General features: G+C 41.9%; 3 protein-coding genes, 1 non-coding gene and 1 pseudogene across 4 annotated transcripts; 2 read left to right on the plus strand and 3 right to left on the minus strand.

The window, feature by feature from the left end:
• Positions 1 to 200: 200 nt before the first annotated feature.
• LOC103988379 (prohibitin-1, mitochondrial-like) lies at positions 201 to 4040 on the plus strand (annotated as a pseudogene).
• A 23-nt stretch (positions 4041 to 4063) lies between these two features.
• On the minus strand, positions 4064 to 8988 carry LOC135640784 (YTH domain-containing protein ECT4-like). Its single transcript, XM_065155523.1, has 6 exons — positions 8819 to 8988; positions 7595 to 7659; positions 6087 to 6611; positions 5431 to 5643; positions 4605 to 4779; positions 4064 to 4479 (listed from the first exon to the last, which is right to left on the minus strand). Exons 2-6 carry the CDS (start codon positions 7640 to 7642, stop codon positions 4454 to 4456), a joined length of 987 nt encoding a protein of 328 aa, XP_065011595.1. The 5' UTR covers positions 7643 to 7659; positions 8819 to 8988; the 3' UTR covers positions 4064 to 4453.
• LOC135583345 (probable thiamine biosynthetic bifunctional enzyme, chloroplastic) lies at positions 8962 to 13235 on the plus strand. Its single transcript, XM_065155521.1, has 10 exons — positions 8962 to 9280; positions 9360 to 9605; positions 9686 to 9760; positions 10714 to 10789; positions 10868 to 10943; positions 11063 to 11197; positions 11888 to 11952; positions 12042 to 12169; positions 12248 to 12501; positions 12578 to 13235. The coding sequence occupies exons 1-10, from the start codon at positions 9152 to 9154 to the stop codon at positions 13116 to 13118; spliced, it is 1725 nt and encodes a 574-aa protein (XP_065011593.1). The 5' UTR covers positions 8962 to 9151; the 3' UTR covers positions 13119 to 13235.
• Positions 13236 to 13662: 427 nt separating this feature from the next.
• LOC135641888 (small nucleolar RNA Z221/R21b) lies at positions 13663 to 13761 on the minus strand. Its single transcript, XR_010497826.1, has one exon. It is a non-coding gene; the product is annotated as a small nucleolar RNA Z221/R21b (small nucleolar RNA).
• Positions 13762 to 14450: 689 nt separating this feature from the next.
• Positions 14451 to 14999, minus strand: LOC135640822 (pectinesterase inhibitor 28-like). The gene has a single exon (XM_065155589.1). It carries the CDS (start codon positions 14997 to 14999, stop codon positions 14451 to 14453), a length of 549 nt encoding a protein of 182 aa, XP_065011661.1.
• Between the last annotated feature and the right edge of the window lie 243 nt (positions 15000 to 15242).

Below are 15242 nucleotides of genomic sequence, written 5' to 3' on the forward strand. Positions count from 1 at the left end.
ATTCATGCAACCCTTCGGAATTGGAGATGCAGGGATCGGACAGGAACGAACATCACGAGGGAGAGAGAGAGAGAGAGAGAGAGAGAGGAAAGATTACTGGTAAAAGAATTAGAAAAGGAGCGAAGAATAGAGATGGAAGGGGTGCCGTTCTTGACGGTCGGAGGTGGTCGAGAGGTACAGGTTGGAGAATTGACTTGGAAAAAAAAGGAACGAACCGAAACGGGTGGAGTCAGGTCCGCACGTGCCAGCTCCAATATCCTGATGGGTCGTTGACCAAGTCAATGGCCCGCTTAATCCCCCCGCGATGTTAGTAATCGCGGACGTAAGTGTTCTCCGATAATTGATTCCTGATCCGATTAAAATTACTTTACATGATATATAAAACATTTATTTCAATCCAAGCTTTTATGACTCGACTTATAATGTTTTTACGCCGTTCATCTTATCACTCCAAGATCGAGATAAAATCGTTCGGTCGTATAAACGCCACGAGTTTCTGCTTCGACACGGGCAAGAAGTTCCAAAACCCTCCACTGCCGATCGCCACAACTCGCTTTCTGCCGCGTTTGCTTCCACGGACCGATGAATTTGAAGGGGTGGAGCGCGGTCCCGAACGTCCCCGGTGCCGCCGCAGCGAACCTCCTCAAGGTCGCGATCTTTGGCGGCGCCGGCCTCTGCAACGGCGAAGGTGGCCACTGCGCCATCGGCTTCAATCGCATCTACGGCATCAAGGACAACGTCTCGAAGTCTTCCCGAATGATCTAATTAGTCGACTAATAGGGCGATCGTGTGGTTTCCTCGTTAGTTTGGTGAGGGGAGTGCCCTTTGAGGCTACCAAGTTCGATTCGGGTGTGGCGATTGTGTTTCGGGGATCTTTCCTGTTTCATCGAAGGGAGTGCTATCTGAATGCGGTTTTGATGGTTTTAGTTCTGGTTATCGTAGGTAAGGTGGAGCTTCGTTGTGCAGGTTTGTCCCGAAGGAACGCATCTGATGGTGCCGTGGTTGGAGAGGCCAATCATATACGATGTTCGCGCATGGCCTCAGCTCGTGGAGAGTACTTCAGGGAGCCGTGATCTGCAAATGGTACTCCCCTGATGCCCTATGGACTCACGTTTCATTATTTCTGGGTACACTGTCTACCATTGCTAATTGTTATAAGTTGTGTTGTTTTGATAACTCATGAAGTGAGGCATTGGTTGCATATGTCCTGCAAGCAATGGAATTGTTTCGTCATTATTAGGATTGCCCAAAGTGAGGCATCGGCTCGATGGGCTCACAACCATGCTAGAGGAGATCTTCTATTTCTTACATTAGTTGTTTCTGGAGTTAAATGGCTCATAGCCTCTGTTCTCAATAGTTGGTAGCTATTGTAATGGCAAATGTTTGCATGTTGTGAAAACGATGCACGAGCAGATTCTTGAGATAGTTTTAACTTGAGAAAAAAGAGATCTGCCTTATTCTGGCTATCATTGGCGCCGTTTGAATGGCAACGGTACAATGGCAGACATTTGTTGAGCCATCTAGACCTCTTTAATTTGTTTCTTCTCAAATGTATTTTCATTCCTCACTCTGATCTATTTTTTAAGGCAACTTCAGATATTGTTTCTTCTATTACTCTTTTAAGCAATGCATCATTCAATGCTCTCATTTTTAGAAGATGAAGCGAAGGGTTCTATTTCTTACCTTTTAGCTTTGGCAAGCTATGGCTTTATTGTGAATTTGATATAATGAGTATCATGCACATGATTCCTTTTTGAGAATATTATACTCATCTTCGCATCATCTTTTTATAGCTTTTACTATTGTTACGTATGTCTATTGTGCCAAGACAATGGGAGCGAGGAGTAGTGGCTTTCTATGATAAGATATATTCATATTTATGTTGGTGCCTTTGATACTAGAAAAGGTTGGAAACTGTGCTTGTCAATTGTGAACAGTTTGAGAGTGTCCCTCTTGATCCGGAATATTTGGAAAGTCTACCTGTTAATTTGATAGCAATATCATTTTTGTTGCTTGAATATTTGCATCAAGATGTCTTTTGATTTACAACAATTTAGTTTTTAAAATCTTTTTTTTTTCCTTTTGCTTAGGTAAAAATTGGGCTTCGTGTTCTGACATGGCCATTTGCGGACTGCTTGGCTACAATATACCTTACTCTTGGGGAGAATTACAATGAGACAGTTCTGTCATCTATTATTCATTAGACACTGAAATCTGTGGTGGCACAATGCAATGCCAGCCAGCTGATCACACAAAGGGAAGTATGCTTGATATAGTTCGTAAAGGATTTTTTTTCAGTGTAAATAGATATGTGGATGATTCTGAAGGTTAAAAAAAAATGGATGTGTTTGATCAGCATTTTCAGGCTGTCTCTGTATGATGTCTCAATTGCATCCTTGAGCTTTGGTAGGGACAGAAGCAAAACAGGTGGCAGCACGGGAGGCTGAGCAGGCAAAGTTCATTGTGGAGAAGGCAGAGCAAGATAAGAAATGTGCTATCATAAGAGCACAGGTGAGATAGAATCATAATTTACATAATGCTTTCAATGTACTAGGAATTCTTTTTTATTACTATTCGTTTGGCAGTAATTAGCATATTGCTCTGAGAAACTAAATTAATTAACACCAAGTCTCTTATGGCTTTAGTTGTTTACTCATAACAACCTGTAGGTGAGATTGGTCACATGCTCCTAAATTGTAGTTCTCTATCAATCAATTAACATCAATATTGCTTGTATGATTCTACATCTTTTCTGGCTAAAGAGCAACCTGTAGATGAGATGGTCAGGGGCCCCTAGATTGTATATTTATTTCAATGAATTGGGTAAGGACAACAGATTGCTGGTATGATTCTACATCTTTTCTGATTAAAGAGTAACCTGTAGATGAGATGGTCACATGCTACTAAACTGCAGTTGTTTCTCAATAAATTGTTATCTATCCCTTCTCATGCTAAGTTGTGGTAGGTAAAATCCATATCCTAGTTTCAACATTGTGAATGATGTATTTACTTACAAATGCACGAATCTTATCTTCAAATTCTCTCAACAAAATTACAAAAGATGGTTAAGAAATCTGGCCTTGTATTCTGTAGAAGCCTCTTTTTTTTTTTTGCAATGAGTTCTGACTTGATTAATACATTTTCAAATTGATTGACTTTCTTATACATTTTTAGAATCACACCTTTAATTTTCGTAGACATTTGATAACCCCCATCATGTTTAATGTATGTAGTTGCATCAAGTGCATTGAACATAGAATGACTCCCAGTTCCCCCAAATGTGGAACTGATCTGGTGCTTGTCTAATCCTTGAGAAATCAACTGCTAATTGTGTCTTTATCATCAATTATCAGGGTGCCCGGCTTATAGGTCAGGCAATCGCAAAGAACCCTGCATTTCTAGCTTTAAGACGGATTGAAGCTGCTACGGAAGTGGCACTGCAAACCGAGCGATGCTAAGTCTGATGAGCTGCTGCTGAACCTCCATGACTTGGACATCAAAATCCGTACCAGATCAAGTAAATGAGTGTGCGTTTCTTTTGCTTTAAGGTTTACTGAGTTTGGTGATCCATGCTTAAGCAATAAACTCCTGCAGGAGACAACGATCAAAGTTGAGATGCAGTAGTTAAATTCTGCTCGTGTAGTTTGATGGCTGCAATCCGCTTTATTCCATTGTGCTTGTTTCTATTGGAAATGACCTTCGATTACTCAGTTGTAGGGTGTCAAAGTCCGTGATGACAGAACAAACCTTAGTAGAGGAGGGAGCACCAGTGCCAGAACCTATTACTTCCTCGGTGGAGACTACAGCTAAGTATAACCAACCAAGCCTTAGTGCTAAGTATATCTGTTTATCTACATGTAGCTGTTACGACTATTACAATTTTCTTCTGCTAGTGAAAAAGGAAATCATGGACTTAATCAACCAACAAATATTACCCTGCAAAAACACAGACAAACTTTAAAGTCATAAAAGGGGGGGTATTTTTGGTGCTTTATATTGGTACCAATGCAAATAAACATAAGCAAATCTGCTTCTCAAGTAGATCCAAAAGTTTAAATCTGTATGCTGGGGATGCTGCTGCCAATGGAAGCAGTTCTCATTCTTCTTTGGGAAGAAGCCAAACAGTTCTCGAAGTTCAAATAGAGAAAAGAAACTGCAAGCAGTAAGCTGCCACGGGAAGTTTGTAAATGGCATGCTATATATATTACAGACAGAAGAGAGAGAGAGAGAGAGAGTGAAAGCTGCCACGGGAAGTTTGTAAATGGCATGCTATATATATTACATACAGAAAAGAGAGAGAGAGCAACAGTAAATTTGAAATCTCCAACCCATGCATCAGGGCAAGAATCTGCAATGTCAATTTCTTGCCTGTGAATGATTTGAATGTCCTCTGGTGCTGGATGGCACCCACATGAGATCACAAGATTTTCTAGACTTTCCAGTCACATTCATTTCATTTACTGCTGCTTCCAATTTTTCCTGTATCAAAAAATCGCAATAGGTTAGCTTCTTACTTATGAAGTTTTACTTCAAGTCTGGCGAAACCTTTTTCCATGCAATCAAAAAATGAGAACCACCAGGGATATGGGGGATGAAAATTTTACCACAACTGTCATCATAGAATTCAAAATCTACATCCATCACAGCAGGCCGCCTTCTCCTTGTGGCCTGCAGTGATTTCTCTCTCTGTTCATAGAACCCGAAATCATCCAGTAGTGATGTTCCCAGAGGGTGGCCCTTGAATATGTGCAGCATTTGTAAACCTTGTGGCAGCCCTATCTACAAAGGCAAAGTGCAGATGTAAACAAAAAATGTATATAATAATAACAGGTCAAGTTAAACGACTATTTTTTTGAATGCAAAGAATCACAAAAGACTTTGCAAAGCATATCAATAATCAATAAAGACATAAGATCTCCTGGAAGTCAGAAAAAATAAATTGCTCATCGGTCAACCATTTGAAGTCCCATCTTGACAAGGGAGATTAAAGACGCCCTGGCATTCGACAGTAGTAGAAAGAGTAACTGATCACTAGTGATTTACTATCACACAGTATTTGTTTATAGTCTATCCTTATGCAGGAACAAAGTCCTCTAGAGAGTAAATTTGAGGTAAAAGATTCCCTTGCAGATTGCTGAATCTTTGGATCTCACATGCACATGACAATTCTCTTTCTATATCTTTATTTTTTTGATCAACCATCTCAAAAACCACAGTAAATTGTTGCCCTAGCACCACTTACATGATAGGAAATCAAACGAAAAAAGAAGAAGAAGAAGAAGAAAATGCAACCATTTCAAGGTCTGTAATTAATGTATTCTAGATTAGTTGTTTCTTCTATCAATTTACAGATTCTGAAAGGTTTTTGAAACATAGAGATTGTGGACTTCAATCTATGAGGTTACCAATGTAAGATAAAGAGAATGATACCTCCTGAGTATCCTTACTAAATGTTACAGCCTTGTTGTCATTGTTCTCAAGCCTAATACTTTGAAAAAGTCTGTTAGGTATGTCCTTTATGATGTGCCACTTCACTGGGAAAAACCCATTCCAGGTCTCTTTTTGCCAGAAATCAAGGTTCTTGTTGAAATCAACAGGTCCAATCATTTCAGCCAAACCAACAAACTGACCACTGGCATTAACCTGAAATCAAAAAGAGAATTTTAAAATTCAGTAATGACCATAAAAACCATAAACTATAACTTCTCAATGGAGAAATTCTGACGGGTAATGTCCATTGTGATTTATACAGCTCTGCATAATCAGAAAAGAGGAGTAGATTAAGTCTGGCTTCTGAAATTTACATCAACATTGAATTAACAAGAAAAGCAAAATTAACAAATTTAAGACACAAAAAATAAATACATCATGAACAACCTTCGCAGTGGCACTTGTAATGTAATCTATCAATCAGCAAATTGATTAAAATCGTTCTTCTATGGCAGGGTTAAACAACAAGAAGGCCTAAAGTAGAATTCATGTGAAGAAACTGAGGAACTAATATGTAATTGCTATAGGATCCAGATATTGAGTTTATAAAACACTAAACGAATCCAATAAGCATAAGATAAAACAACATTACGCACTGAGAAAAATAGGAAAATTGGACACTTTGAGCCCTTCTTCATTAATCTCTCTGCAACCCAGAATACAGCATCCAGCTTTTTATTACCATTGGGAGTACTTGCCCACACATTGTATTTGACACTTTTGTGGACATCGTCTTCATTGTATGACTTTATCATGAAGAACTTGGCATTTTCATATTCAATCTGAAAATCTGTTTTGTTATATTTATCTCTGCGAACAAACTGGTTCAAATTGTTGTTTCTGGTTGATGAGCCCAAACAACTATTCGATTTGTTTGCCCTGGGACCATGAACTAGCTCTCTTGAAACTTCGAAAGTTTTGTGTGAGCTATATTTCTTATTCACTCCAAAATGGTTATGACCATGAACAGCCTGGGCGGTCCTTGGCAGATTCATGTGATTATCTCTATAGAAAAACCCATCCTGTCTTTCATTAGAGAGTGAAGGTATTATCCGACCACGACCATGGGAGAAACCTTGAGCAGCTTCAACTGCTTGTAAACTAGAACTCCGATTTGGAGCCTGAGACAATCATGAGATGAAAACATATCAACTGCCTGAGATAAAGAGAAGAGCTGTGTAAAATGGGCAAAGGGAAGATACAAAAGACTTAAATATCAAATTAAAATAAATCATCTTAATTTGATCAAACTGCACGACTGCAGTTAAAAGTACAACAGTCTATCTTTTTCAGCTAAACTAGTGATGATTATCGGCCTGATGCTACATTCTCAAGTGCATTTCATCCTTCAATTTTACATGAGACAGATGCAAACTGCATACCAAAACACAGGGATGTCATGCAATTCTTCTCTTAATATCAATAAGGAAAACTTAAAATAGGTAAATAATCACCCACCAAACTTTTGGCTGCTTGCAAGCAATAAATTCCTACTCAAGGTTAAGCCATATCAAATTGTGACCTTAAACCAATTTAGGTTGTAGGAAATGAGGAAAAGCTAGTTTGCACCTTGTTAAAGTGCTTGGTATCTTCACCAGGAAAGTCAAATGACGAGGGAGCAGAGGGAGCAACTTTTGGTTTTGGATTCAATGTCCTTGCAGAATCTTCTAAATCAACTCTGGCTTTTCTCATTGTAATTTTCAAACCTCTAGAATCCAATCAAGACTCTGAACCAGCAGTATGGGCATTTGTCCTTTTACCAGAGGATTCTGCTGTACTTTGTGAGTCTACAATTGCAAGGTCTGATACCCATGAGAACCTAGGCATTATTTCTGCCCTATCGGAGACTTTCCACTGAAGGTGATCCATTGAAGACACCATTAGTTGCCCATATTTAGTTGATTGAAGCAGAAGTTGGTCAATTGCAGAGTCATAAAGTTTTGCTTATTAGGATCTACTGGAACAAAGATATACCTAGCATTAACTTCTTTTGTGTTCAATATGGAACTTCATCGAACTACCAAACTAGGGACTGTAGAAATTGATGGAAGAAAAGAATGAGCAAGCACCATAGACAACAACAAGGAATCTAATCATCACTTACAACACGTTCTTCATCCAGATCAAAAGCGGAATCTGCCTTTGGATCCATCACGAATGCTTCAGACACTACAGAATTAAAAAGTAAGATCAAAGTTGATTCGGCTTATAGATGAAGATCATCATGAGGTATAACACTTGAACTAAACTGACTAGAATCTCCAAAGCATATACAAGCTAGAGACTAAGGAAATTGGTTGTGAATGAAAATTTTGTATCCTCTAGCAGCAAAAGGACCACAAAATCAAACACAATTGTTAGTGTGTTACCATATTACATCCTGTAGAACTATATTTCGTATGAACTTGTAGGAGATAAAGACAAATGCAGAAATTGTAATTGAGTTTTATTTCTTGAATTTATGAGAAAAGATATTACTATCAACCATCCTCTGACTTGCTTAGATAGTAACAGATTCTCTCAGCTTACTATAACATTGAAGATTACATCACATGCCAATTCTTTGTTACTTTTAACCTATCCAAGTTTTCTTTGAAGTGCCTTGATCTGGTGCACTAATTGCAATGCTCAAGCACTCATCTCAAAGTAACATCCAACAGCACCCCCAAAGCTTTCTTGAATACCACCAAGTGTTGACCCCTGCTGCTACATCCTCCATACCAATTGCAAAATACTAATTTTAGAATTTTGACTTTTCACCATGATATGCTTCCTTGTCCACTTATGAAGCTTCAATGTCAAGGAAGCCTGTAGCCCACCAATATTCACTTTGTGGCAATAGTTGACTATGCCACAAACAATATCTCACAACCTTACACATTCCTTTGATGTACTAATCCCAAAAGCTGTATAGCCTTTTCTTGATCATACCCACTTCTATTACCCTTATCCAATATTGATTAATAGAATAAGACAGACAAATAAAAGAAGAAACATTAGAAGGGTAGCCCCAGTGATTAGGCTGATCTACCCTACCATGCATTGGTAATCCATATCTGACCTTGCAGAGTTGAAATGCTTCTAGCACTTGAGATGAACAATGTGGATTAAACATGGCATGGTGATGGCAATGAGACAATTTTGTTAGAAGAAATATAATCCATACCCTACTCGAACGCAATGTTGATATAATCAAAATGTTGAACGCAATAACTACACATCAACTTGATGACATTGATCATGCAGACAAGGATCGACGACCTCCCTAAGCGCAGTGCGAAGAAATGGCACCCAAGATAAGGCAAGAGAAAAGGTGAGAAGGGATCACGAGAGACGCCGGGGGGCGAGACGCAATGCCGCTGAGGGATTCCGACTCCAAGAGAGATCGGAGTAGGGTTTCTTTTCGGTGGAAGGAGGGCCGGAATCGAAGGGAAAAATGTCGACTGAGTACAAAGGAGATTAATATCCGGTTCGGCCTCCGTCCGCGTTTGATCCGACCCGATCCGATCAGATCATGGGTGTGCAGCATCTGATGTTAGATTGAAGGATCCGATTGGAAGTGATTCATCCGGAGGCTACACCGAGGCGGATCGGATCGGCTCGGCGTGCTCTAACCCGTTAACGGCCATTTTCGGGGTTATTTTTAAGGGATTTTGGGATAATGTTGGAGCTTTTAGATTCGTGCGATTCGCGAAGATTTAGGGCATCAAAGATGCAAATCAACCCTTCATTTGACACATCAAGCTTCATGGCAGTCGCCGCCGTCGCCACCGCTTCTCCGTCTTCTCTGGTACTCATCATTTCCACGTCTCAGCTTTGTAGCGTAATCAAGCCTTCGATCATGATCTGCTGTACCGTACTTTCTCCAGATTTACACGCGGCCTTCGTCGAGATCGGGCGGGCGGATCCCTGGGAGCGCGCGGTGGACGACCGCAGTGGTGATGGCGGCGGGAAACGGCAGCGGGAGGAGGATGCCTCACGTGCTCACCGTCGCCGGGTCCGACTCTGGCGCCGGAGCCGGGATCCAGGCCGACATCAAGGCCTGCGGGGCCCTCGGCGCATACTGCTCCTCCGTCATCACGGCCGTCACCGCGCAGAATACCGTCGGGGTTCAGGTCTGAGATCTCTTGGCCTCTTTCTGCTTTTACGACGAGTAGGCGTCAGGCCTTTGGGGATTGATTTGGATGTGTGGCAGGGTGTCCATCCCGTGCCGGAGGCGTTCGTGGCGGAGCAGCTGAGATCGGTGCTTTCCGATATGGCTGTCGATGTGGTATGATACTGAGATAACTTTAACTATGTCAAGTCATGCATATTAAACGGTGAACGCTTGTGGTGATGCGTGTTTCTTCTTTCTTGCGTGGTTTGAAATGCCATGTTATATGGTAACAAATGTTGCCACTATATCATGATAGTATTCTTTTCCCACCATACGACTGAATACATAAAAAGATATTTCTCTAATGTCTATGATTCCATCTAATTGTTATGTTTTCACACGTTTCTCTAATATGTTGAAGTTTCTTTATTCTTTCTTTATATTTTTTCCTGAAATGTACATCCTAAGCTTTGTAATTTGCACATTGGAGATGTGTGATGTCGAAGTCTAGTTATTGTTCACTCGAGCAAATGGTTGATATTTGGCATAGGCATCTAACTTTGTATGAATAAGTGCTCTGATATGAGGTATATGTGGGAAATAAATGCGGTAATGCAGATAGGAAGCCTTTAAATCTATCACATTGGTGTTGTTATGAATATGTGCTCTGATATGAGTTGCTTGTGGCATTGGTGTTGTTACTCCATTCTGTGCATACAAAGATCTAGTCTGGTTGATATAACTTTGATGATGTAAGTAAATAGATTAGGTGTGATGGCTTCTCCATATTCTAAATCTAATTATATATTCACCATGGTTACCTCTAGCATATTCGATTCTTGGATAACATGTTACCTGCCAATTTTTGTTCATTCCATTTGATCACCTTCACTCTGTTTTTGTGGTTAATTTCTGTCTGTTGATATGCTGTAGTGCTTTCTTTGTTTGTTAGTTTTGTTTTCTTTTGTTTGGATGTTCTGTTCCCAGATTGCTAAATTGTCAGTAGTTTGAGTTGAAATTATTCAAACCCTTTCTCCCCTAATGTATTTATCGCTATTAGCTCTCTGTTTCTGTCTCTTTTCTGGTCTTCTTTCCTTTCAATACAATTTTTTGTTTCAACCTGACAGGTAAAGACGGGGATGCTTCCTTCTGTAGGCATAATAAAAGTTCTATGCCGTAGTCTTCAGGAGTTCCCTGTTAAAGGTAATGGCTCGAGGACAAATGAACTTGCATGATAATTTATCAGTACCTTAGTTGATATTGTTATAATTTGGAAGGCAGCTTTAGTTGTGGATCCAGTCATGGTTTCTACAAGCGGCGACATGCTTGCTGGGCCATCAACACTTTCAGGATATCGGTATAGGCCATATGATATTAGATGAATTGTTGGTTGATGTGAACCATCACGAGTCACACAAATGAGTTAAATGCACTTATTTTGAAGGTGCACATGAAATATGTAGTTCTGTATTTCAGGGATGAACTTTTTGCGATGGCTGATATTGTTACTCCAAATCTCAAAGAAGCATCAGCTTTACTTGGAGGCATGTCATTTAGAACAGTATCTGACATGTGTTCTGCAGCAAAATCTATACATAACTTAGGTCCCAGGTAAGTTTCTGCATTCATTTTGAAGTTGTGTATGTTCTAAATCGTTCAGTGTTCTCTATTCTCATGCTAGTATATTGTTTCTTTATCACCCACTTCAGTCACCTTATCCTTTGACCTCTCATATATGCACTCATCGTGTCGGTGTTTCATGGATAGTTTTGGTAAAATGATAATAGGCCATTCATGATATTTTTACTTCACTATATGTTTCTGTGGTATTTTCAGTTTGTCACCCATGCTTCTTGTTTTGCAAACTCTATAATCGTAGGTTAAATATGTGTTATTTCTTACTTATTTTTCCAATGATCCTATGAGTTGTCTTTAATCTAGAGCATTGTATGATGCTAGAAAATGTAGGACTTGATGCTAACAGTAGTTTCCTTGATCTTTGTTATGTTTTTGAGTTTATCTGTTCTATGCAAGTCTTCTCCCATTAGATGGATATATTAGTAAGTTGCTTGAAGTTTGTCGAAACCAGATTATGAAAATTTCTATTGATGTTTTCCAAATATCAGAGACATGATCATGCCAAGATGTATTTTTCCTCAGTTTCATGTTGTGACCGTAATATTCTGGTATCCTGACATGATTGTCCTTTTGATGTTAGACCAAGAAAACGAGATGCTATGAATGATCAAAGCTTCTATTTCGATTCCTTTGAGAATTATGTTGATGAGGTATCATTTGCAGGAATGTACTTGTGAAAGGTGGTCATCTCCCAGGTTCATCAGAAGCAACTGATGTATTTTTTGATGGTATGCCTCTACCTCTTGACAGCCATATCGGCTCATCCGTAAGCCTTTTCGCTTAGTTATTGAACTGAATTGGGATTTTCTTCTTGTAGGAGAAAATTATCATGTGTTACGCGGATCACACGTAAACACCCGTAACACCCATGGCACTGGATGCACTCTTGCTTCATGCATAGCAGCAGAGCTCGCCAAAGGTTCCCCGATGCTGCAAGCTGTTCAGGTGATCCTCTTGTGCATATAAACTGTAAATTCAATTACACAAGCTTATGAACTTCAAGTTGCCTGTTAATTTTTGCAGAGGGCCAAGACGTTTGTCGAGAGTGCTCTTGACTACAGCAAAGATATCTTAATTGGAAACGGACCTCAAGGCCCCTTGGACCACTTATTTGATCTCAACACTCATGCCCATACTGCAGGAGCGAGATCATTTTATGCTAATGATCTGTTCTTGTACGCAGTTACGGATTCTGGGATGAACAGGAAGTGGGGTCGTTCCATTGTGGATGCCGTGAAAGCATCCATCGAAGGAGGTGCCACCATTGTTCAGTTGAGGTATGAAACATGCGAATTGCTTCAGTTCTTAGTTCTGCTGAGGTTTCGATTCTTCTTATTCTCCTCATGCTATCAGAGACAAGGAGGCTGAGACCCGTGACTTCATCGAAGCAGCAAACGCTTGCTTGGAAATATGCCGATCCAACGGAGTGCCGCTGCTGATCAATGACCGAGTTGATGTTGCACTCGCCTGTGATGCCGATGGCGTGCATGTAGGGCAATCTGATATGCCAGCTCGAGTTGCTCGTAGCATTTTAGGGCCTCAAAAGATCATCGGCGTCTCATGTAAGACCGCAGCACAAGCAGCGCAGGCATGGGCGGATGGCGCGGATTACATCGGCTGTGGGGGTGTTTTCCCGACTACTACAAAGGCCAACAATCTCACGGTGGGTTTGGATGGCTTGAAGGCGGTTTGTCTGGCTTCCAAAGTGCCTGTGGTCGCCATTGGTGGTATCAGCGCTGCAAATGCTGGCTCAGTGATGGAGATTAGCGTCCCGAGCCTGAAAGGTGTTGCCGTCGTCTCTGCTCTATTTGATCGCGAGTGTATTGGTACTGAAGCCCGTCGGCTCAAGTCAATCCTGATGGACTCATCCTCCCACGCTAAATTATCGGTTTGATGTTTGGGTATAGTTTCTTTCCAGGATTCAACTGGAATGTGAATAAGTCCTGACATTATAGCAGTTGATGTATCGATCGATCAAGAGGGTAAATGACTGCTTCCGAAGTTGTGTCTCTGATTCTTTTGCAGGCAGTGATTTCTCCGATGTATTTGGCTGTGAAGACGTCCGCATTCTTGTGAAGAGGCTTAGTACATCTTCCGGTCAACAGACGTCCGCATGAACCAAAGGCGTGCATAATGTAATTCTATTGCAAGTGTGTTGCCCAGGAAACATCTCCGATCTAACCTACTAAAAGCAGCATATAGAAATGCGGCATCTACAGGGCACACGAGTAGCCAGTTCGGTCGGCAGCATGGTTCATCTGATATTTGTTCTACCCCCACAAAGAAAAAGAGGAAGGGAAAGAATGATCGGAGAAAAGACAGAGGCATTACGCTTAGATCTAACACAAAAGAGACAAGTCCGGCGATCAGATGAGAAGACAAACCAACCTAGCCAACCACAACCGAGAGACTGACAAGAAAAGAATCACAGATCGGGAAGACTCAGAGAGAAAAATGGGTACAAGACTTTGTCGTCAGCACATTCGAGGAGAATTCCTCATCAGCGTGGTGCATGACTGTCGTCTTCATCATCGCCACAGCCCGATCCAGAGAGAAGATAAAGACCAAGAACAAAAACCGTAGAGAAGGGGATCAACGGAGACGACGCAGAGGCCGGACGGCGATGCGATGGCCGCCAACCGCGTCTATATAGAGACGAAAGGTGCCCCTCGACAAACCCTAACTCTTAGCGTTGCTCCGACTAAAAAAAAAAGCATCCTTGTTTATGGTCGGCCCATCTTTGGCCCATCAGGCTATTCTCTCTGTGGCCAAGAGGCCTGAGAGGACTCTCCTGCTCGCAAGGATGTCGGTGAGTCTACTTGATCCCTGTGGTCCAATCACACAGGCTTCATATATACCCCAAGACATGAAGAGCAGAGGACAACGCTGTGGATGCTGTGCTTAGTAGAGAAGCCTCTCAAAAGAGGGTGTGGCAAAGACCTTTACCGAAAGCCACAGCCAAAACCATATTCCTTCAATCATAGCTACAACCAGTAAAGCTTCAAGGTCCTGTCTCTCATATGGATGGTAATTGCTAGGAGACGAGCAACAACCTTCACCACTTCCTCTTCATATAATAAGGTACGGTAGTCACACCACAAGTTCATGACAGCATGACTGGATATCAATTGGGGTTTTCTAATCCCAAAATACCACAGTACAACTTATGATGCTTATATCATTGATATGCTATGAGTCGGTACGAGTGTTTGACAAAATGCGTGTATCAACCAAGCTGGGAGATGATGTCGAAGGCAGTGCCACACAGGCGCTGCAGCTCATCCTCTCTTTTGGCCATCGCCGCCGGGAACGCCATGCCGGGATTCCTCCGGAAGAAGAGCCTGCCGCATGTGCTGGCGTACTCCTGGGCCGCGCCGACGTGCACGCAGGCGTAGTCGTAGTTCTCCTGCGCCAGCGAGCCGAGCGCCCACCGCAGCGCCTCGCCGGCGTTCTTGTACTTCTCCGCGCAGGTCCGGAACGCCGACCGGGACGCCGCCGCCTCGGTAGCGTTCTTGGCGAGGCTGGCCGCGTACGCCGCTGTGGTCTTCGCCTTGGCGACGGAGATCCGGAGAGCGATGGCGGAGAGGGACTTGACGTCCTTGGCTCTCAGGCTGCGAGGGTCGGATCGGAGCGCGGCGACGCAGAAGTCGTAGTTGGACGTCAGGCTGCATGTGGTTTGGATTAACGTGGAGGAAGGTGGAGGTGGTGGTGAGGCAAGCGAGGGTGTGAGGAGAAGCAAGAAGAAGAAGAAGAAGAAGGAGGGAGAGGAAGCCATGGCAGTGGTGCTTGGGCAAAGGAGGCTGTGTCAAGGAAGGAAGCTTTACATGGCACCACTACTTTATATGTTGGATTTCGTGCTCCACTAAAAGCAATTAGTGTTGGGGGAGAGCAGCTCCGTTGTCCTTTGCGAGAATGTTACAGCGAACGCGCCATGCTGCACAACCTTTTGGAAGAATCAATCGGTGCAGTGCAATTACCGAGTCCAAATCATTGATACAGCCTCACACCGTGACACAGG

This window comes from Musa acuminata, chromosome BXJ3-6 (genome assembly GCF_036884655.1).
Source record: "Musa acuminata AAA Group cultivar baxijiao chromosome BXJ3-6, Cavendish_Baxijiao_AAA, whole genome shotgun sequence".
NCBI classification, from domain to species: domain Eukaryota; kingdom Viridiplantae; phylum Streptophyta; class Magnoliopsida; order Zingiberales; family Musaceae; genus Musa; species Musa acuminata.